This window comes from Pelophylax lessonae (assembly GCF_965119305.1).
Source record: "Pelophylax lessonae genome assembly, chromosome: 3".
NCBI classification, from domain to species: Eukaryota; Metazoa; Chordata; class Amphibia; order Anura; family Ranidae; genus Pelophylax; species Pelophylax lessonae.
Window position 1 is genome coordinate 87097076 of NC_138770.1, and position 22684 is coordinate 87119759.

The 22684-nt window shown below is 42.8% G+C and overlaps 1 protein-coding gene across 1 annotated transcript in view; it reads right to left on the minus strand.

Annotated features, from left to right (window-relative positions):
- The window catches only part of LOC309551321 (cytochrome P450 2C5-like), a 52570-nt gene that overhangs the window by 26748 nt on the left and 3138 nt on the right, over positions 1-22684 (minus strand). Inside the window, exon 2 of the mRNA XM_082251856.1 lies at positions 15143-15336. Coding sequence (XP_082107982.1) covers positions 15143-15322 — 180 coding nt within the window. The 5' untranslated portion in view covers positions 15323-15336. The remainder of the gene's footprint in view (positions 1-15142; positions 15337-22684) is intronic.

Here is a 22684-nt window from a genome sequence, read left to right on the forward strand (position 1 = left end):
ATAAAGTATATGTCAAGCCAAATTTCTTTCTTAGTTTTGAAAAAGCGGAAAAGGGTTAGAACCTCTATTGGGATTCATTCAATCTATCCATCTATCCGTCTATCCCATATCTATCCGTCTGTCCCATATCTATCCGTCTGTCCCATATCTATCCGTCCCTCCCATGTCTGTCTGTCTGTCCCTCACATGTCTGTCTGTCCCTCCCATGTCTGTCTGTCTGTCCCATGTCTGTCTGTTTGTCCATCCCATGTCTGTCTCTCCCATGTCTGTCTGTCCCTCCCATGTCTGTCTGTCCCATGTCTGTCTATCCCTCCCATGTCTGTCTGTCCCATGTATGTCTGTCTGTCCCTCCCATGTCTGTCCGTCCCATGTCTGTCTGTCAAATGTCTGTCTATCCCTCCCATGTCTGTCTGTCCCATGTATGTCTGTCTGTCCCTCCCATGTCTGTCCGTCCCATGTCTGTCCGTCCCATGTCTGTCTATCTGTCCATCCCATGTCCGCCCCATGTCTGTCTGTCTATCTTAGGTTTCAACTTACTTCCTGTGTTGCTGAAGATGATTTAGCCTCGGTTCACACTAGGGCGACCTGTGAGGCGACCGCCATAGACTTCAATGTTATAAAGTCCGTGGCGGCCGCTCCGAGGTCGCAGCGCGCTGCTCGCACCGCGATCTCGGAGGTCGCCCCGGGAAGTAGCGTCGCTGTAGTGTGAACCGGCGCTTAGCAGACAGGAATTAAAAAGAAACTCCGCAATAGCAACATATACAGAAATAAAACTCCTTATATTGCAGATTTTCCTTCTCTTCCTCTCTGGTACAATCACTGTCACAAAGGGACAGAAAATGAAGGGTAGAGAGGTGCATGATGGAAAAAAAATGTTTCTTTTCGGTTTCATTTGTTAAAGTGATTGTAAACCCACTTTATTGACATTTACCTATAGGTAAGCCTATATTAAGGCTTACTGTACCTATAGGTGCTATATATATCTCCTAAACATGCACCGTTTAGGAGATATTTACAGTGCATGCAGCCGATGATGTCATCGGCATATGCGCTCTGAAGGAACGGCCACCTGTGCCATTCCTTCAGAGCCCAGTGCCGTGAATGGCGGGAGTGATGTAATCGCGCCTCCGGCCAATCAGATGGCCGGAGGACGCGATCCAGGAAGCAGGACGACCGAACATGTCGGCCATCCTGTCGGCACTTCTTTTTTTAAGTTTAATTAATTTCCCCATTCCCAACTGACTTTGTTCGTTGGGTAGCACACATGCAAATTAAAGAAATGGTCTCAACCAGAATACAAATAAAAATCTTTTTTTAGAATATTTACGCTGCACTCACTGGAATAAAAAACAAATGGATTCCAATCAATTCAGATCATTGGCTATTTCGATGCTTCAAACAATAACAAAGAGCCTAAACTATCACATCAAGTCATCCAAATAAAATGAATAAATACAAATTAATTTAGTTGTTTTGTTAAAATTTATTTCAGATTAGGTGTAATTCGTTATTGTTGTGACTCAGAGATTCGGATTCATCTGAATCTCTGAATCACGCAAATTTTGAGTTATATTAAATCTAATGACATGTGTCTAATTGATGCCATCAGCTGTCAAGTAGAGCTTAGAAAAAAAAGATTATCTCAAAGCTGCATTAGTTTAAAAAAAAGTTTAAAAAAATAAATGAACAAAAATCAATCTGTTTCTCTTGAATCTCCATCCTATCTTTACCCGCAATGTCTACATATAAGACGTTCTCGCCCAAGGCATGTTAACTTACAGTCATCAGTGCAGTGCCATTCTTATTTACCACTAGAGTTGAGCGGACACCTGGATGTCCGTGTTCGGCCGAACTTGAAAAAAAAGTCCGGGTCCGTGTCCCGGACTTTTTCCGAACTCTACCCGGACACCGAACCCCATTGAAGTCAATGGGGACCCGAACTTTCAGGCGCTAAAATGGCTCTAAAACACCAATGGAAAGGGCTAGAGTGCTGCAAATGGCAGCAAAACGTAGTTAAGAGCATGGCAAGTGCTCTGCAAACAAATGTGGATAGGGAAATAACTTAAAACAAAAAAAAAACAAAACAATAAAACAATGTTCTTCATCTGTGAAGGACGAGGCCCATATGGAGTAGGAGGGAGGTTGAGGTGGTGGTGGATTTGGCGGTGTCATAGGCGAGCGCACAGGGTGTGCCGGGTGTGCCTGGGCACACCCTAATCACCTAGGGCACATTAGCATTATCGCTCTGTTTGCCAGTGAGGAGATGGGAAAGATCTCCCTCGGACCTGCTCTGCCATAAGAGAAGTGCCACACACTTCTATTTCACTTTGCCAGCAGGGAGAGTAATGTACCGGGGCCATATACATGTAGGCAAACACATGCATGTGTATTTAAACTTTGGGGTGCACACCCTAATGCAGTATGGGCGGTGTAGGTGGAAGCGGTGGGGGAGGAGGACGAGGTAGCAAACACTGCTTTTTTTCAGTCATTTTAAATGAGGGTACACCCCAAAAGAGTGAGAACGATCAAAAATAGAACAATGGCTGGGTAAGGTCGGTATCCATCTCTATTCTGCACAAGGTACGGAAAAGTCCTGTGGGATCCATGCCTGGTTCATTTTAATGAACGTGAGCTTGTCCACATTGTCTCTGGACAGGCGGCTGCGCTTGTCTGTGATAACGCCCCCAGCCGTGCTAAATACCCGTTCAGATAATACACTGGCTGCAGGGCACGCCAGCACCTCCAAGGCGTAAAGGGCAAGCTCAGGCCATGTGCCCAATTTGGAGACCCAGAAGTTGAAGGGGGCAGACCCGTCATTCACTGCATGTAGGCGTGTGCACACATACTGCTCCACCATGTTGGTGAAATGCTGCCTCCTGCTAAGACGTTCCATATGAGCTGCTGGTGCTGCTGTTTGTTGTGGCGTGCTGACAAAGCTTTTCCACATTTCGGCCATGCTAGCCGTGCCTTCTGAGGTGCTGGTGGTGCCCTGGTTGCGTTGGCGACCTCTTCCTCCTCCTCCTCCTCCTCCTCCTCTGCCTTGGCCTTGTGCTTCCACTGTGGCCCCGCTGTCAGGTGGGAATGCCAGCAGCATCGCGTCTACTAGCGTGCGCTTGTACTCCAGTGAGTGAATTAAGGACGGTACGTTGTCCTTGTAACGGGGATCCAGCAGCGTGGCCACCCAGTAATCAGCACAAGTTAGAATGTGGGCAACTCGGCGGTCGTTGTGGAGACACTGCAGCATGTAATCGCTCATGTGTGCCAGGCTGCCCAGAGGCAACGAAAGGCTGTCTTCTGTGGGAGGTGTATCGTCTGTGTCCTCTGTATCCCCCCAATCACGCACCAGTGATGGCCATGAGCTGGCCTGGGTGCCACCCTGCTGTGAACATGGTTCCATCTCCTCCTCCATCTCCTCCTCCTCATTCTCCTCATCCTCCAGAACTGTGCCCCTGCTGGACAATTGTGTCCCTGGCATTTGTGGGTGCAGGAACCCACCCTCGGAGCCCCTTGTGAATGACTGCCCTGAAAGCCTTGGAAATGTTACCTCTTCATCCTCCTCCTCCTCCTCAACCTGTGCCACAACCTCTTCCATCATCGCCCAAATCGTTTTTTGAAGGAGGCATAGAAGTGGGATAGTTAGGCTGACAACGGCGTCATCGGCACTGGCCATGTTGGTGGAGTACTCAAAACAGCGCAACAAGGCACACAGGTCTCGCATGGAGGCCCAGTTATTGGTGGTGAAGTGGTGCTGTTCTGCAGAGCGACTCACGCGTGTGTGCTGCAGCTGAAACTCCACTATGGCCTGCTGCTGCTCGCACAGTCTTTCCAGCATGTGCAAGGTGGAGTTCCACCTTGTGGGCACGTCACATATGAGGCGGTGAGCGGGAAGGCCGAAGTTACGCTGCAGCGCTGACAGGCGAGCAGCAGCAGGGTGAGAACGCCGAAAGTGCGCACAGACGGCCCGCACTTTCTGCAGCAGCTCTGTCATATCGGGGTAATTTTTAAGGAACCTCTGCACCACCAAATTCAGCACATGCGCCAGGCAAGGGATGTGCGTCAAACCGGCTAGGCCCAGAGCTGCTATGAGATTTTGCCCGTTATCGCACACCACCAGGCCGGGCTTGAGGCTCGCTGGCAGCAACCACTCATTTGTCTGCTGTTCCATGCTCCTCCACAACTCCTGCGCGGTGTGTGGTTTTTCCCCCAAACAGGCAAGTTTTAAAACTGCCTGCTGTCGTTTACCCCTGGCCGTGCTGAAGTTGGTGGTGAAGGTGTTACGCTGACCGGATGAGGAGGCGGTAGAGGATGAGGAAGCGGAGTAGGAGGAGTTAGGAACAGGAGGCAAACTGAAGCGCCCTGCAATCCTCGGTGGTGGAAGGACATGCGCCAAATTGCTATCCGCCTCAGGCCCATCCGCCACTGCATTTACACAGTGTGCCGTTAGGGAGATATAACGCCCCTGACCGTGCTTACTGGTCCACGTATCAGTAGTTAGGTGGACCTTGGCACAGATGGCGTTGCGCAGTGCACACCTGATTTTTTCCCCCACTTGGTTGTGCACAGAGATGTATAGTAACGAAGTAGAACTACTTAAGTACTGTACTTAAGTACCGAAATGCGGTATCTGTACTTTCCTAGAGTAGAATTTTTTTCTCCTACTTCTACTTTTACTTCACTACATTTTTTCGATGATTTCGATACTTCTACTCAAGTATTTTTTTTTTGTGCTGCATAGTTACTCGTTACTTTAAAAAAAATTACCACTGCCAGAACAGTAGATGGCAGGTTGCATAAAGCTCAAAAAAATGTGTATAATGTCATTTGTAAATCAGCGCATACGAAAATAAAGGCTGTGTATAATAAAAGCTGCTATACCAAATCTTTCCAATAAAAAGAAAATATGAAATAAATGGTGCTACAGCGCTTAAAGTGCATCAAGAAACTACTAACAAACACAGGTTAATCATTTGAATAAATCATTTGAAATAATAAAAAACAATATGATGTTCAAACTTTTGACTTCTTTCTTTAATAACTACATAACACAGTACTTGTACTTCTACTTTCAGTACTTGAGTAGAAATTTTTTTTCTAAACTACTGGTACTTTTTACTTTCAGTACTTAAGTAGCAAATTTTTTGAAAAAACTACTTGCAATACTTAAGTAAAAAAAATGTTGAATACTTTAGTACTTCTACTTAAGTAACTTTTTCTGCGAGCACTTCCACTTCTACTCAAGTCACTTTTTGATCGAGCACTTGTACTTTTACTCAAGTAGAAATTTTGAGTACTTTATACAAGTCTGGTTGTGCAGGGAAGGGATGGCTTGCCTGAAAGGTAGTGGCGGCTGGGCACGATGTACTGTGGGACAGCCACCGACATAAGGCTTTTAAAACTGTGCGTCTCCACCAGACGGAATGACAGCATTTCAAAGGCCAAGAATTTTGAAATGCTGGCATTCAGGGCCAGGGATCGCGGGTGGGTAAGGGGGTACTTCCTCTTCCTCTGAAGTGTTTAGGAGATGGAAAGCTGAACGCTTCCACGGGACATTGTGGAGATGGTTGGTGACCCAGGTGGTGGTGTTGCTGACAGATCGTCTGTTTGCGGGGTGGCAGGTGCCGGTATCACTACAGATGTGGATGGAGAGGCCGAGACTGCAGCAGAAGAGGAAGCAGGAGGAGCCAGAGACCTTTCTTGGTTTTGAAGGTGTCTACTCCACTGCAGCTCGTGCTTTGCACTTAGATGCCTGATCATGCAGGTTGTGCTCAGGTTGAGAAGGTTTATGCCTCGCTTCAGGCTCTGATTGCACAGGGTGCAAACCACTCGTGTCCTGTCATCAGCACATTTTCTGAAGAACTTCCACGCTAGAGAACTCCTTTGAGCTGGCTTTGGTGCGCTCGTTCCCTTGCTGCGTTGGGCAGTAGCAGGCGTAGTGTCTAGGGCACGGCCGCTCCGCTTCTGCACCCTGCTCCCTGTTCTGCTGTGCTGGTGGCTCTGTGCGACCACCACCTCTTCCTCCAAACTACTCAGGTCACCTGCATGACCTCCACCCAGTCTTCACCCCTGCCCTCCTTGTCGGTCTCCACAATTCTGAATGCCGCAGCAGTTGGCACCTGCGTTTCGTCATCATCGGAGACGTGCTGCGATGGTCCTTCCATGTACTCATCTTGAGAAATAAGTGGTTGGGCATCGCTGCACTCAATCTCTTCCACTTCTGGGGCAGGGCTAGGTGGATGGCCCTGGGAAACCCTGCTGACAGAGTCATCAAAAAGAAGAAGAGACTGCTGCATGACTTGGGGATCAGACTGCTTGCCTGATTTGCAAGGGGGTGAGGTGAAAGACGGTTGGACATTGGCTGCAGGTGCCAACTCTGACCTTTCTGCAGTAGACTGGGTGGGAGACAATGTGAAGGAACTGGAGGCACTGTCAGCAACCCAATCTACTATAGCCTGTACTTCTTCTGGCCTCATTACTTCTAGAGGCGAATGATGCCCTACCAAATACTGCTGCAGGTTCGGTCGCCTACTCACACTTGAGGAAGGTGTTTCACTTGTGCGTGTAGCTGGCACAGATCGACCACGTCCTCTCCTTGCAACAGGAGCTCTACCAGCAGCACCACGACCCAGGCCATGGCCCCTATTTGACGGTCTCCTCATATTTCTGTAATTTATGATCTTGCCCTAGAAAGGTGTTTATTGAATAGCGGAACAAAACAACAACAGTATCGCACGGTGTATCTCACAGTCAAATATGCAAACTATGCCGCAATTTAATTTTTTTTTACCCCAAAAGGGTGTATATTGAATAGCGGAATAGAAAAAAGGATAAAAAACGGTGTATCTCACACGTACAAACACAGACTAGGCCCCGATTAAAAAATTTTGTACCCTAAAGGGAGGATGAGGAAGAGGAGTAGGAGGAGTTCGGAACAGGAGGCAAACTGAAGCGCCCTGCAATCCTCGGCGGTGGAAGGAGATGCGCCAAACACATTTAAAAAGGTGTATCTCACATGTACCGATACAGACTATGCCGTAATTTAATTTTTTACACTCAAACAGGGTGTATATTGAATAGCGGAATAGGAAAAATTTTACAAAACGGTGGTGTATCTCACACGTACTAACACAGACTAGGCCCCGATTACAATTTTTTGTACCCTAAAGGCAGGATGAGGATGAGGAGTAGGAGGAGTTTCGAACAGGAGCCAAAATGAAGCACCCTGCAATCCTCGGCGGTATGAGATGCGCCCCAAAAATTGGAAAGGTGTATCTCACGCGTACCGATACAGACTATCCCGCAATTAAATTGTTTTTACCCCAAAGGTGTAGATTGAATAGCGGAATAGAAAATATGATATCAAAAGGTGTATGTATCTCACACGTACAGACCCAGACTAGGCCCAAATTACTATTTTTTGTACCCCCAAAGGCAGGATGAGGAGTAGGAGGAGTTCGGAACAGGCAGGAGGCAGACTGAAGCACCCTGCAATCCTCAGCAGTATGAGATGCGCCCCAAAAATTGGAAAGGTGTATCTCACACGTACCGATACAGACTATCCCGCAATGTAATTGTTTTTACCCCAAAGGTGTAGATTGAATAGCGGAATAGAAAATATGATATCAAAAGGTGTATGTATCTCACACGTACAGACCCAGACTAGGCCCAAATTACTATTTTTTGTACCCCAAAGGCAGGATGAGGAGTAGGAGGAGTTCGGAACAGGCAGGAGGCACACTGAAGCACCCTGCAATCCTCGGCGGTATGAGATGCGCCCCAAAAATTGGAAAGGTGTATCTCACACGTACCGATATAGACTATCCCGCAATTTAATTGTTTTTACCCCAAAGGTGTAGATTGAATAGCGGAATAGAAAATATGATATCAAAAGGTGTATGTATCTCACACGTACAGACCCAGACTACGCCCAAATTACTATTTTTTGTACCCCCAAAGGCAGGATGAGGAGTAGGAGGAGTTCGGAACAGGCAGGAGGCAGACTGAAGCACCCTGCAATCTTCGGCGGTATGAGATGCGCCCAAAAAATTGGAAAGGTGTATCTCACACATACCGATACAGACTATCCCTCAATGTAATTGTTTTTACCCCAAAGGTGTAGATTGAATAGCGGAATAGAAAATATGATATCAAAAGGTGTATGTATCTCACACGTACAGACCCAGACTAGGCCCACATTACTATTTTTTGTACCCCCAAAGGCAGGATGAGGAGTAGGAGGAGTTTGGAACAGGCAGGAGGCACACTGAAGCACCCTGCAATCCTCGGCGGTATGAGATGCGCCCCAAAAATTGGAAAGGTGTATCTCACACGTACCGATACAGACTATCCCGCAATTTAATTGTTTTTACCCCAAAGGTGTAGATTGAATAGCGGAATAGAAAATATGATATCAAAAGGTGTATGTATCTCACACGTACAGACCCAGACTAGGCCCAAATTACTATTTTTTGTACCCCCAAAGGCAGGATGAGGAGTAGGATGAGTTCGGAACAGGCAGGAGGCACACTGAAGCACCCTGCAATCCTCGGCCGTATGAGATGCGCCCCAAAAATTGGAAAGGTGTATCTCACATGTACCGATACAGACTATCCCGCAATTTAATTGTTTTTACCCCAAAGGTGTCGATTGAATAGCGGAATAGAAAATATCATATAAAATTGGTGATTTTTCAATAGCACATGTGAACAGCAGTGTCTTATATCAGTCAGCTCTGCTGCAGGCTATGGAGGAAAAAAAAAAATTCCCCTTTTAAGTTTGTAATTTTTAAATAGATTAGTACAGACTATGCCACAATTTAATTTTTTTAACCCGAAAGGGTGTATATTGAATAGTGGAATAGAAAAAAGTGTATAAATTTTGAAATCACTCAATAATAGCACATGTGAACACAGCAGTGTATTATCACAGTCAGCAGCACTGAAGGAAAAACGCTGCACACAACTGACTGATAAAAAATACTTTTTTCTCCCTCCTCCTCAGCGGGCAAAAAGATTGTGTTCACACCACCCCACACACAGCAAAATCGATGTGGACCACTGACCCTGCCTATCTCCAGCCTCTGTTAGGTGAAAAAAATTCCGCGCAAATGGATGTAGTTAAGCTAATTTGTTGGCTGCAGCCTACCCCAAAATATAGGTAAACTATATCTGAAAAGTAAGGATAGGTAGGGTATGTTGGCGCTGCCGTATTTAATAATAAATATGTGGGAGAAAGGTATAAATAGTAATATAATAAAAATATAAATAATGCAGATGTGTGTTGGGCCAATCAATAGTATAAATACATAGGAAAGTCTTGGTCCTTATAAACATCAAATGTATCCAACCATAGGCTTTAAATATGTCACGGTTAATTATTAGTGAACACTTAACACTGGTAAAATTTCAATAAATAAATAATATATAGCTTAAGAGACTGTAAACAGTGCAAACAATTCATATAATAACAAGTGAATATTGCATGAAAAAAATTCAGATAAAGTGACTAGTGCAATAAATAATATAGCCACTAGGTGGCAGTGCCAGTGTTATATAATAAAAGGATATCCAGGTGATATTCACAATATATAAAGGATAACCAAGTGATGTATTTGATATATAAATGTGCAAGTGAGAGGAAAATTGTGCTGGGTGATAAAAAGTTCAATAAAAGTTAGTATTCCAGAAAAAATACTCAATAAATTGTGGGTATGGATATCCAAGTGAAAAGATTATAATGAATTATATATAAATGACTCTAGTAAATGGTGCTACATAAATAATCTCATAAAACTCAAAACTGTGAATTGGTGAAATAAATAAATATAAACAAAAAATATGCCAAGAAATAAATATAGTCCGTAATAAATAGTAAAAGAAAGTCCATAAATTTTATAATCAATCTAATGATCTTCCAGGAAAGTGCGACAGTGGTAGATATTAAGGTGCCAAAATATTATGGAAGGAGTGAGTCCCAGTGCTGGATTCTAGATGTGGGTGCCGGGTGAGGAAAATCCGTGCTGCCCTCTCAATAAAGCCCGCACTCACCAGAGAGCGGCAGCCCTACAGGGGTAACCAGCGTTGAGTATATGGGGTAAAAACCTCCGATGCCTCTCGGTAGATCTCTCCAATCCTCCTGGGTATAACTCACTTTCTCCCTCTTATGGTAATAATAAGCAAGCGGTATGCAATATAGGGTAACTTTAAGGCAATTCTCCAAGATATTGAAAAACGGTATCCAGGGTATGCAGACAAAAAACACTAATATAGTGATGTACCGTTTATAGATTCCATTAATTTAGCAAAAATACAAGTATTACTCACATTTAAAAGCAGAGTATAACATCCGTAGGTGTGTAGGGACCGCAAACCCCTCGTGTAGCGGTGTCTCCGGTACTTCCGGGACGCCGTGCGTTTCACCGGCCGGATGTGCGACTCACAGGGCGGAACTGACGTGCCTACGCTCTACGCGTTTCGTCATCAAAATGACGTCATCAGGAGCAGCGTGGGGCTACGTGAGTTCCGCAGATCTAAATACTAGTAGGTTGCCCGGCAACGGGAACTTGTATCCAATCCGGATTTTTTAATTATTGCGTCATCAGTTGCCAGGTAAAACTTGTGTGTGTAAATCTAGGGGAATAAATAGAAGATGATGTAGACCTCCCATTTGGCTTTTTACAACCAATAAATCTATTTCATGGGTTAGAATCACCTGTTGCTAGGTAGAATTCTCTCATGTAAATTAGTTAGCCGTGAGTATGTTAAATCGAAACTGGGTCATATTAAACATTATGAGGATTAGTATATTGGTAAGGGAAACCTCAAGAGTATATATATATATTTTTATATTATATGAATTAAAAAAAGGAGAGACAATTAGGCTATGCAATATAAATACTATTAAATGACTATGGATAAAAAAGATTACCCAGTTTCGATTTAACATACTCACGGCTAACTAATTTACATGAGAGAATTCTACCTAGCAACAGGTGATTCTAACCCATGAAATAGATTTATTGGTTGTAAAAAGCCAAATGGGAGGTCTACATCATCTTCTATTTCTTCCCCTAGATTTACACACACAAGTTTTACCTGGCAACTGATGACGCATTAATTAAAAAATCCGGATTGGATACAAGTTCCGGTTGCCGGGCAACCTACTAGTATTTAGATCTGCGGAACTCACGTAGCCCTACGCTGCTCCTGATGACGTCATTTTGATGACGAAACGCGTAGAGCGTAGGCACGTCAGTTCCGCCCTGTGAGTCGCACATCCGGCCGGTGAAACGCACGGCGTCCCGGAAGTACCGGAGACACCGCTACACGAGGGGTTTGCGGTCCCTACACACCTACGGATGTTATACTCTGCTTTTAAATGTGAGTAATACTTGTATTTTTGCTAAATAAATGGAATCTATAAATGGTACATCACTATATTAGTGTTTTTTGTCTGCATACCCTGGATACCGTTTTTCAATATCTTGGAGAATTGCCTTAAAGTTACCCTATATTGCATACCGCTTGCTTATTATTACCATAAGAGGGAGAAAGTGAGTTATACCCAGGAGGATTGGAGAGATCTACCGAGAGGCATCGGAGGTTTTTACCCCATATACTCCACGCTGGTTACCCCTGTAGGGGTGCCGTTCTCTGGTGAGTGCGGGCTTTATTGAGAGGGCAGCACGGATTTTCCTCACCCGGCACCCACATCTAGAATCCAGCACTGGGACTCACTACTTCCATAATATTTTGGCACCTTAATATCTACCACTGTCGCACTTTCCTGGAAGATCATTAGATTGATTATAAAATTTATGGACTTTCTTTTACTATTTATTACGGACTATATTTATTTCTTGGCATATTTTTAGTTTATATTTATTTATTTCACCAATTCACAGTTTTGAGTTTTATGAGATTATTTATGTAGCACCATTTACTAGAGTCATTTATATATAATTCATTATAATCTTTTCACTTGGATATCCATACCCACAATTTATTGAGTATTTTTTCTGGAATACTAACTTTTATTGAACTTTTTATCACCCAGCACAATTTTCCTCTCACTTGCACATTTATATATCAAATACATCACTTGGTTATCCTTTATATATTGTGAATATCACCTGGATATCCATTTATTATATAACACTGGCACTGCCACCTAGTGGCTATATTATTTATTGCACTAGTCACTTTATCTGAATTTTTTTCATGCAATATTCACTTGTTATTATATGAATTGTTTGCACTGTTTACAGTCTCTTAAGCTATATATTATTTATTTATTGAAATTTTACCAGTGTTAAGTGTTCACTAATAATTAACCGTGACATATTTAAAGCCTATGGTTGGATACATTTGATGTTTATAAGGACCAAGACTTTAGTATGTATTTATACTATTGATTAACCCAACACACATCTGCATTATTTATATTTTTATTATATTACTATTTATACCTTTCTCCCACATATTTATTATTAAATACGGCAGCGCCAACATACCCTACCTATCCTTACTATCTCCAGCCTCGCCCTAAAATGATCGATAAGATCGGTCACTGCTGGCACTGCAAACCCCCCACACAGCAAAATCGATTGTAGAACACTGTCCCTGCCTATCTCCAGCCTGGCCCTAAAATGATCGATAAGATCGGTCACTGCCGGCACTGCAAACCCCCCCCACACAGCAAAATCGATTGTAGAACACTGACCCTGCCTATCTCCAGCCTCGCCCTAAAATGCCCTAATATCTCGCCCTGCCTGCACTCCGACCTGTCCCTGAATTCTTTTCGGACACAATATAATTTTTGACTGTCTGTCCCTAATCAGCAGCCAGCACGTATGATGTGTGCTCTGTCCCTAAACTACAGCAGAATGACGCAGCGGCGCTCGGTCTCGAACTTATAAAGACTTAGTCACATGCTTCAGATGGCCAATCACAGCTACTAATACATTTGTAGGCATGGCTGGGATGGCTTAAGGCACACCAGTTAAATGCTTGTTGATTGGCTGTTGAAAGCCCGCCATTAAAAGCGCGCCAATACATACAAACCCGGAAATAAAATGACCGAACACGGATTTTAAACCCGAACATACAGTAAAGTTTTCGGGTCCATGTTCGGGTAACAAAAATCCAATTATTCGGTACGAACACGAATAATACAGTCCGTGTTTGCTCAACACTATTTACCACCTCAATATCGGGCACGTTCAGCCCCTTCCTGCCCAGGCCAATTTTCAGCCTTCAGCGCTGTCACACTTTGAATGACAATTGCTCTGTCATGCAATGCTGTACCAAAATGATGTTTTATGATTTCTTCCCACAACTTTCTTTTGGTGGTATTTAATCACCGCTGGATTTTTTTATTTTTTTGCTAAAAAAAACAAAAACAAAAAAAGACTGAAAATTTTTAAAGAAAAAAATACATTTTTCTTAGTTTCTGTCAGAAAATGTTGTAAATAAGTGATTTTTCTTCTTCACTGATGTGTGCTGATGAGGCTGCACTGAAGGGAACTGATGAAGCAGCACTGACGGGCACTGATGGGGTGGCACTGATATGCAGCACTGATGGGAACTGATATGCAGCACTGATGCGCGCTGATAGGTGGCACTGATGGGCACTGCTATGCGACACCAATGGGCACTAATAGGCGGCACTGATGGGCACTAATAGGCGGCACTTATAGACAATGATAGGTGGTACGGATTGGCAGCACTGATTGGCATCACTGATGAGCACAGTTTGGCCTTACTGGTGGTAACAAATTGGCATCACTGATGAGCACTGACTAAGTTCACTGATGGGTACAGGTTGGCATCACAGATGGGCACAGAGTGGCATCACTAATGGGCATTGTTGGGGTTGCACTGTAATCAGGGCACTAATAACCAGTGCCCTGATTACCTATATATGTCTCCGCTGTGAGGAGATGTCACTGATCGGCTCTCCTCTACTCACACTCTGTCAGGTTGAGGCGAGGAGAGCCGATAAATGGCACCTCCTTGTTTACATGTGATCCACTGTTATTGGACACAGCCGATCAGATGGATAAAGAGCCACATCTGCGGCTCTTTACCGAGATCAGGATTGTGCCACTTCCCAAGTACACAGTGAACCCGCGATTGCCACCCTGCGCATTCCCACGGGCGCACGATTGCAGCGAGACTGGGTGACTTCATATGGCGTCGGGCCAGAATGAGAGCTGCCCCGCACTGCTGTCATTTTACTATGCAACGGAGCGGGAGGCGGGTAAAGAGTAACTTCACTTTAGTTGACAAAAAACATTCCCCGCTGGGTGATCTCTGTACATTGCAGGGATTTTAACAAACTTTGTTGCAGATTCCTACCTTTTGTTATTCTGTAGGAATAGCTGTTTGTGTGTCTGTGTCCATGTGCCAAATGAATCTGTATGGGAATGGTTTTATAATTATCAATCAGCTGCTGCACCTCCTGATTTCTAATAAGGAAAATTGCAGGGTCTGCATCCCTTTAGACATGATTTCCCTTTGAGAGTATCTCACCAAAAATTACATTTTTGTTGCAGGGGATGCACAAAATCTGACTTGTATCTTAGTGTAGACTTCTGGAAAAATCAGTGAGCCAATCACACAAGCAGGAAACGACATTTCTGGGGAGCGTTCTGTACACCATCTGTGTACAGAACTACTCCAGGTAGCCATATTGCATTGAATTTTACAGAAAATTACAGAGCTGCAGATTGAAAAGGAAAGGTCATTTTTAATAACATTCAATTGCAATATGAATTGTGTTGCAATTATATACATTTTATATATTTTTTATTTAACATTTTTTCCCACAAAAGTGGAGTTACCCTTTAAATTGCACCCCGGCATACCTTTCCTTCAATGTACTCAGGGAAGGTTTCTAAAAGTGGATCTTTTTTATTGCAAAAATATTCCTCCTACTTGGTGCTACATTACAAAATTATAGGCTTATAATGAAAAATTGGAATTTCATGGCAAAATAATTTTTTTGCCAGACTCACTCCTCTCATCCCTGTTGGAAACCAAAGATGTCATTGGACCTGGGGTTCCCCGATTATTTGCATATCTTTGTCTATTTTGGGATTCTACCTGTCCATTATTTCTGCATTTTCTGTGGAAGTCAGCATTACCTCATGCATGGTTTTATACGGCTGCTCCGAGTCCAGGATGTGCATATTTCCAATGATCGGTAAAGGAGTGGGTCCAGGAGGAAAGTTGGGGGTCCTTCTCTTCCATCCAAACAAGGCAATGGCCAGAAATACACAGAGAAGGATGGATAGAAACAATGTAACTGGATCAGCGATCTGCATTGTGTCAGTAAAGTCTAATCGGGATAGAAAATAAGATGATTAATTCATCAACTCATTAAACAAATCATTAATTTATTTGATGCAGCACAGCAAAATAAAATACGGTTTTTGAAGCTGAATTCCAGCTAGCCAATCAAATATACATCTGAAATATAAGTAATGGAGCTTCATACAGTATGTCAAATGGTTTGGCAACTCTTGTAATCAAAGCCCTCCCTGCCAGACAAAAAGCCAGATCTTGGACCTCTTTGTGTGCAATGCTTCAGTTACAGAAGCCTGCCACAAACCCAGATCACCTTGAGCAGCCATTCTCAAACAGGTTTCCATGGAACCCTTAGGTTCCTGAAGAGGTGCTAGGGGTTTCTTGGGTGGAGGCAGACTGACCTCCTATCCAACAGTGGCCATTGTCCAACATCACTTTACAGAGTTAAGCCCGTACACACATACTGATCGTCGGCCGAACAATCGGCCGTCTTTTGTCCAGGGCTGTCGTGTCTGTTGAAAACTGCAAAAGACTGCACACAAATTTTGTCGGCCAACAACAGCCGACTGCAGAAGTGATGTCATGTGATGGTTAACTTTCCGTGTCTTTTTTCTTTTCTGAGCATGCCCAGTCTTGCAAATCTGCTGTCTGTCGGCCGAAATCTGTACTGACTGGCGAACAATCGGCCGTTCTGGTGTTGGCCAACAAAAATTTTAATGCTTGCACGAAAATGCTCTGTCGGCTGTCGGAAGCATCATACTAACAAGCCTACAATCGGCCAATCGGTCGTCGGCCAAATATTTACGGCCGACAATCGGTACGTGTGTACGGGGCTTAAGTGGCATGCCACTAATGATCTTTATTAGCTGTCAGTAAAGGTAGCATTATTCTTTTTGACCACCAAGTTATGAAGGCACTTCTCTTCTAACCACTGATGTAAGGGATTCTCCCTGTGCTTCATTTATGATCATTATTTTTAAATTTAATTTTTTTTTAAATTTGTGTTTATTACTGAAAATTATTTTGCAATTGTAACTGAGTTTTATTTTTAGTTAGAGTATTAACAATAGATATGTGCATGATGGAAAAATTAGCTTTGTTTTGTTTCAGATTCGTGTATTAAGTTAATCATTTTTGTTTCGTCCTATTCACTATGTTAGAATGATTCGTTTTAGGAATTTGTTTTGTATATTCTGATTCGGTTAGCATATTTGTTATTTTTTAATTGGTTTAAATTTCAGAAGATGGCTATATTTGTTCTATTATATTCTATTCTACTCTATTCTATTGAAATTTATTTCTTTTTATTCTTTTTATATTTGAATTTGAATTCATTTTTAACTTCGATTTCGGATAATCTATTATTTTATTAAGTTATTTTGTTCAGTAATAATTTATTTCAGATTTAGGGATGGGCGAAACACCCCCCCTATTCGGAGCAGAACTCCCAAACAGGGGAAATGTTCTAACCCGAACCCCATTGAAGTCTATGGGAGCTGAACAGGAAAAATCAAAAGGGCCCATTTTGAAGGCAAGAAATTGGCCATAAGAGGGGTATGGGGGTCTGGGTACTGCCCTGGGGGACATGTATCAATAAAAAAAACATCAACACGGGGACAAGGTGCTTTGGGGTGAGGGGGCAGATGTATGGTTCAGGAGGGGGCGGCACTCGCTTCTTTCCTGGCCTGCTGGGCTGCATGCTCAGATAGGGGTCTTAAATGGATTCTGGGGGGGACCCCACATCGTTTTTTTAAACAATTTTGGCGTGGGGCCTGGCATGGACTGGGGGAGACCCCATGCCATTGTTTTTGAAAAAAAATGTAATGGCACTTTTGTTCAACCCGAACTCAAGCTCAGGCCGAACCGTTCGCCAAAGCCTATTCAGAACTGTTGAAATTCATTACTATTGTAATTCAGTAATTTGGATATATCCAACCTCCGAATAACAACAAATTTGTATGGATTTTGATTTGTAATGAAATGAATTGCACATGTCTAATGAACAATATCTAGAGAATTGTTAGCGTCAAATACCCTAGGTATGCCTTTTTTATTTATTCTTGTATTTGTTTTTTAGATCTATAACTTGCTGACTATGATAATATGCAAGGCTGTAGATAGAATTTTTAGCAGGGGTTACCTGTGATCTAAAAACGTAAGGTTTACCCTGTGATAAAAAGGTTGAGAAAGACTGATGGGTCCAGATACAGTATGTGTCACCATTGTGTTTGTGGTTTGTGGTCCCTTTAAGGAGGGTAACAAAAGAAGCAGTTTTGAGTACTCAGGGATTCTCACCTATGCAGGGTGAGGGGTTTCAGGGTGAGCCGTTAAAGAGGGAAAAGGGATTTGCAGTTTTCCCCGGGTTATTAAGTCCTGATATGGGTCCCAGAATCCGTAGCCCCAGAGAGATCTTGGATGGAAAAGAGCTTCCATCTCTAACTACAGATACCTTGGACCAGAAATTGTTAACCTTTATGTGAGAGAGGCCTGAAAGAGGCAGGAAGCAGCCAGCAGGTATCCATGAGGGGTTTTGTGGAAAAGGACACATTGCTGAAGGAGCTGTGGGCTGCTGGCTGCTGAGATGCAGCTGAGCTATTGTAACTTATTCTGGACCCCGGAGCAGGGACCTTAAACCCTGTTGTAGGACAAGTTTATGTTGGCGGTGAGCTGATGTCTTGTTTTGTACCAGAGTTTGTGGACTGTTTTGTTTGTTTAATGCTGGAGATGGGCTGTTTATTTGTCTTTTTTGGAGAAATACAAATATTTTTTTTTTTTACAAAGACATCGCCTGACAGGTCGCCGTAGGTCGCCTCCCATACAGAAGCTATGGACCCGTTCTAATAGGAGCGACACAAGTCGCTCCGACTTAGAAAAAGGGTCCGGAGCTTCTTTGGGGCGACCCGGAGCGACCTGCATAGACTTCAATGTTATGAAGTCAGTGTCGGCCGCTCCGAGGTCACGGTGCGAGCAGCGCGCCGCGACCTCTGTGGTCGCCTGGGGAAGTCGGATCGCCCCAGTGTGAACGGGGGCTTGTGCTCCAGACCCCCAAAATATCACAATACCATAGGTTATTTACTGTAACAACTGCATTTCAAACTGATAAACAGATTTAGAGACACTCGTGGCTGAAGCAGTGGAGGCCTGGCAATCATTGGCCTGGGGGGGGGGAATGAACCCTTTTATGGTATAGAAAGAACTAGGCTAACCAACGTGTACCATGCCATGGTGCTACTGTGGTTGGTAGATATGGTAAAATGTGAGTGTTCCTTTTTTTCACAATAAAATACTGTACTTTATTGAAAAATAAGTAATTACACAATCTGAAATCAACAAAATTAACAGGATACAAAACATGAAACAAATGTGTAATGTTCGAACTTCAAAACATGTCGAGTTTGGGTATTAGTTTTGCAATACATATAAAGGTAATACATAGAATGTGAATTATCAAGTAGCGTATGTGGGCTTATCAAAAAAAAAAAAAAATTTAAAAAATTTAAAAAAACAGTAGCTTCCTGATTCACAGACACCAGTGGTCTGTGAAATAATAGGGTAATACAGGTGTTACATGACATGTCAAGTATCACAAATGAATGCCTGGTGTTGGATTCCAGTGTGTCCCCAAGTCGGGCGGCACATGAGTGTTCCTAAAGGGCATTGTGATGCACTTTTACTCATCTTTGCATATGATTCTTGGCAATCTGACATTTCAGGGCTGAAAATGAAGTTAGGACTGGAAGACCGTGTGTAAGATGTTGTGATCACAGGTCTAAATTGGTAATAGACAGCTTTACAATGCCCATAGACACTGCTCAGCGTCTTTGATTTTAGGTGATTGTGTCTGAATGGCAGAGATGTATAGTAACTAAGTAGAACTACTTCACTACTGTACTTAAGTACCGAAAGGCGGTATCTGTACTTTCCTAGAGTAGAATTTATTTCTCCTACTTCCACTTTTACTTCACTACATTTTTTCAATGATTTCAATACTTCTACTCCGATATTTTTTTTTTGTGCTGCATAGTTACTCGTTACTATTATAAAAATTACCACTGCCAGAACAGTAGATGGCAGGTTTCATGAAGCTCAAAACATGTGTATTATCAACGCATACGAAAATAAATGCTACTGTATGTATAAATAAAAGCTGCATTTGAAATAATAAAAAACAATATGATGTTCAAACTTTTGACATCTTTCTTTAATAACTACATAACACAGTACTTGTACTTTTACTTTCAGTACTTGAGTAGCAATTTATTTTTCAAAACTACTGGTACTTTTACTTTCAGTACTTCAGTAGCAATTTATTTTTCAAAACTACTGGTACTTTTACTTTCAGTACTTGAGTAGCAATTTTTTTTAAAAAACTACTTGCAATACTTAAGTACAAAAAATGTTGAATACTTTAGTACTTCTACTCAAGTCACTTTTTGATCGAGCACTTGTACTTTTACTCAAGTATGGGTATGAATGGTGAAGTACCTCCACTCAGGACCACTTTCCCATTGTATATTTTTAGTACTGGCTCCTGGGGAAAATGCCCTCCATACGATGAGCCAAAGTTGTACTAACATCTTGACATGCTACAAAAGCATGATCTTGCTCCTCCCACTGCCTTAGCTTCCATATTAGTCAATGATGCTGTTCATTACAATAAAGGAGCAGTTGGAAGTCTAAGGAGCTTTACCGTCTGGTGCTATCTGTGGAGGCTTGTCTGTCACTTTAAAGTGGCTTTAAACCCAAAACCAAAAATGTAATATTTTTCAGATAATAACCTTTAGGTGTGGTGGCTGCATCAGTTTTTTCCCTCTGTTGTCACCTGATTATCTGATCAGTAACACACGCCTGTATTAGAGTGCCTACATTCTGGATGAAGGAGCACAAGGAGCACCTTTGGATCTAAGAACTGGTAAGCTGCAATATAATAAATGTTTGCTTTTGGGATTAATACTGTTTAAAGCATACCTGAAGGGGATTTTTTTAGGTCTTGCTAGAGTAGTGGAGGGTAAGAACCAATGTTAGGCTTTTACTGTGATCTGCGCCCCTCATTAGTGAGATTTGTTCTCTCTAATTGTTCTGATCACCAGTGACACCAGGGATGAAGGTGAGGGAGAAATCCAAAAAGTTGAGTTGTAATCAGAATAAGAATAGAGTGAAAATCTCACAATGGGCAGACTTTTTCCTGTGCCAACTTTCTAATTGGAATTTTCCTCACATTGGCAAAATATTTTATCACTCCCTAATGAGTGAAAGGGAAATCTCCCTAATGAGACACCAATGGAAACAATAAAAAAAATCACAGGTTTAAACCCTACTCTACTCTTTCCAAAAATGTTGGACTTAAAGTGGAGCTCCACCCAAAGGGGAAGCTCTGCTTGTCTGCCTTCTCCCCCTCTTCCACTGCCACATTTGGCACCTTTGGGGGCGAGGGGGGAGTGGGTACCTGGTTTTCGACAGGTAACTGTTCCCACTTCCAGCTGGGTTCGCCGTGGCAATCTCAGACGGAAGTTCAGCCCCCCTCCTCTTCCCCCCACAGCTGGCCTATTCAATTTGCGCATATGCAGTAGAGAACCAGCTGTTAAGCCATAAGACTTCACTGCTGGTTTCCCTTAGTGGAGAGGGTTGCGGAGGACCCGATAATGTATTGAAAAATTGGCTTGGGTGTAAAGTGTGTTACATACATAGTTAGTGAGGTTGAAAAAGGACACCAGTCCATCCAGTTCAACCTATGATGAGCGTGTGTGTGTGTTTATGTCAATAGTACATTGTATGCCCCTGTATGTTGTTGGTCATTTAGGTGCCCATCTAATAGTTTTTTGACACTATCAATGCTCCCTGCTGATACCACTGCTTGTAGAAGAGAATTCCACTTATTTACTGCTCTGACGGTAAAGAACCCTTATGCAGTTTAAGGGTAAACCGCTTCTCTTCTAATTTTAGTGACTGGCCTGGTGTCTTTTTAAATTCCCTTTTGCTGAAAAGTTTGTTCCTTATGCTAGGATCGCCAGTACGGTATTTGTACATTGATGTCATATCCCCTCTCAAGCGTCTCTTCTCCAGAGAGAATAAGTTCAATGCTTGTAGTCTTTCCTCATAGCTGAAGTCCTCCATTCCATTTATTCATTTTGTTGCCCTTCTCTGGACTCTCCCCAGTTCCAGCACATCCTTCCTGAGGACCGGTGCCCAGAACTGGACGCCATACTAAAGATGGGGCCAGGCCATAGTCTTGTAGAGTGGGAAAATTATCGTTTTATCTCTGGAGTGAATCCCCTTTTTTATATACATACCAATATTATGTTGGCTTTGCTTGCAGCAGCTTGGCATTGCATGCTTGTCATCTACTAGGACCCCCAGGTCCTTTTCCATCTTAGATTCCCCCTAGTGAATAACTTGCATTTGTATTTTTGGCATAATTAAGTAATGATTAAGCACACAGTCAGTGTGTGAAACGCGTCTACCTTGTCACGATTGTCATATTTGTATGTCCAGTCAATAAATCTGGATTTTGACTCAACCTGGAGTGCTGCCAATTCCTTTTCCTTTATCAAGTTTTCACGGAGGCGAGACGGGGCATGCACCGGTGTGAGTCATCAGGCAATCACACCACCTTGAGCAGTGAGTCCTTGTCTCTTCAGTATTTGTAGCTGTTGACTTTAAAATTTTTCTGCGGGAGCCTGGAGCTCCTCTTTAAGAATAAGTTACCTGCTGTTCCCATTCTATCCAAAGTGAATTGAGTGATGCTGAGATATATAATTCTCAAGCAAAAAACAAGTGCAGATCTTCCCACTTAGAGATACCAAACCACAGTGATTCTCCAACGCATGCTCAATAAATACGCTCACCATAAAGATTTGTCCTTCTAATTAGGAGCATATAACAATCCTCATATACAGATCTCTAATAAATATCCTCTGAGGCTCCAAGATGTTAATTTAAAAAAGCCAAGGATACTTCATAGCATTAAACTATCTAAAAAAACATGTATTTCGAATAGCCAAAATACTCAGAAGCATAAACCAAATAATGGCTTCAAACAGTAAAGCCAGTCTTGGGAATCTAATGGCTTTCTGGACTCTAGGGTGCACTATGATGTCACAAATGTTGGCTCCCCCCAACGCGTTTTATAGTGTATGACGTCTTCCTGGGCATATGCCACAGCATTTTGACTTCTCTGGTGTGGTATCTCTAAGTGGGAAGATCTGCACTCGATTTTTGCTTGACAATAATATATCTCAACACCACTCAATTCACTTTGGATGGTGGACTTTTGCATAACCATACTATCGTTTAACTCTTCATTATTTCCCTTTGTGATTTATGATTGATAGTTTTTCATTTGTTCATTTAGCGTAGCACTTGTTTTACTTGTATGTGTA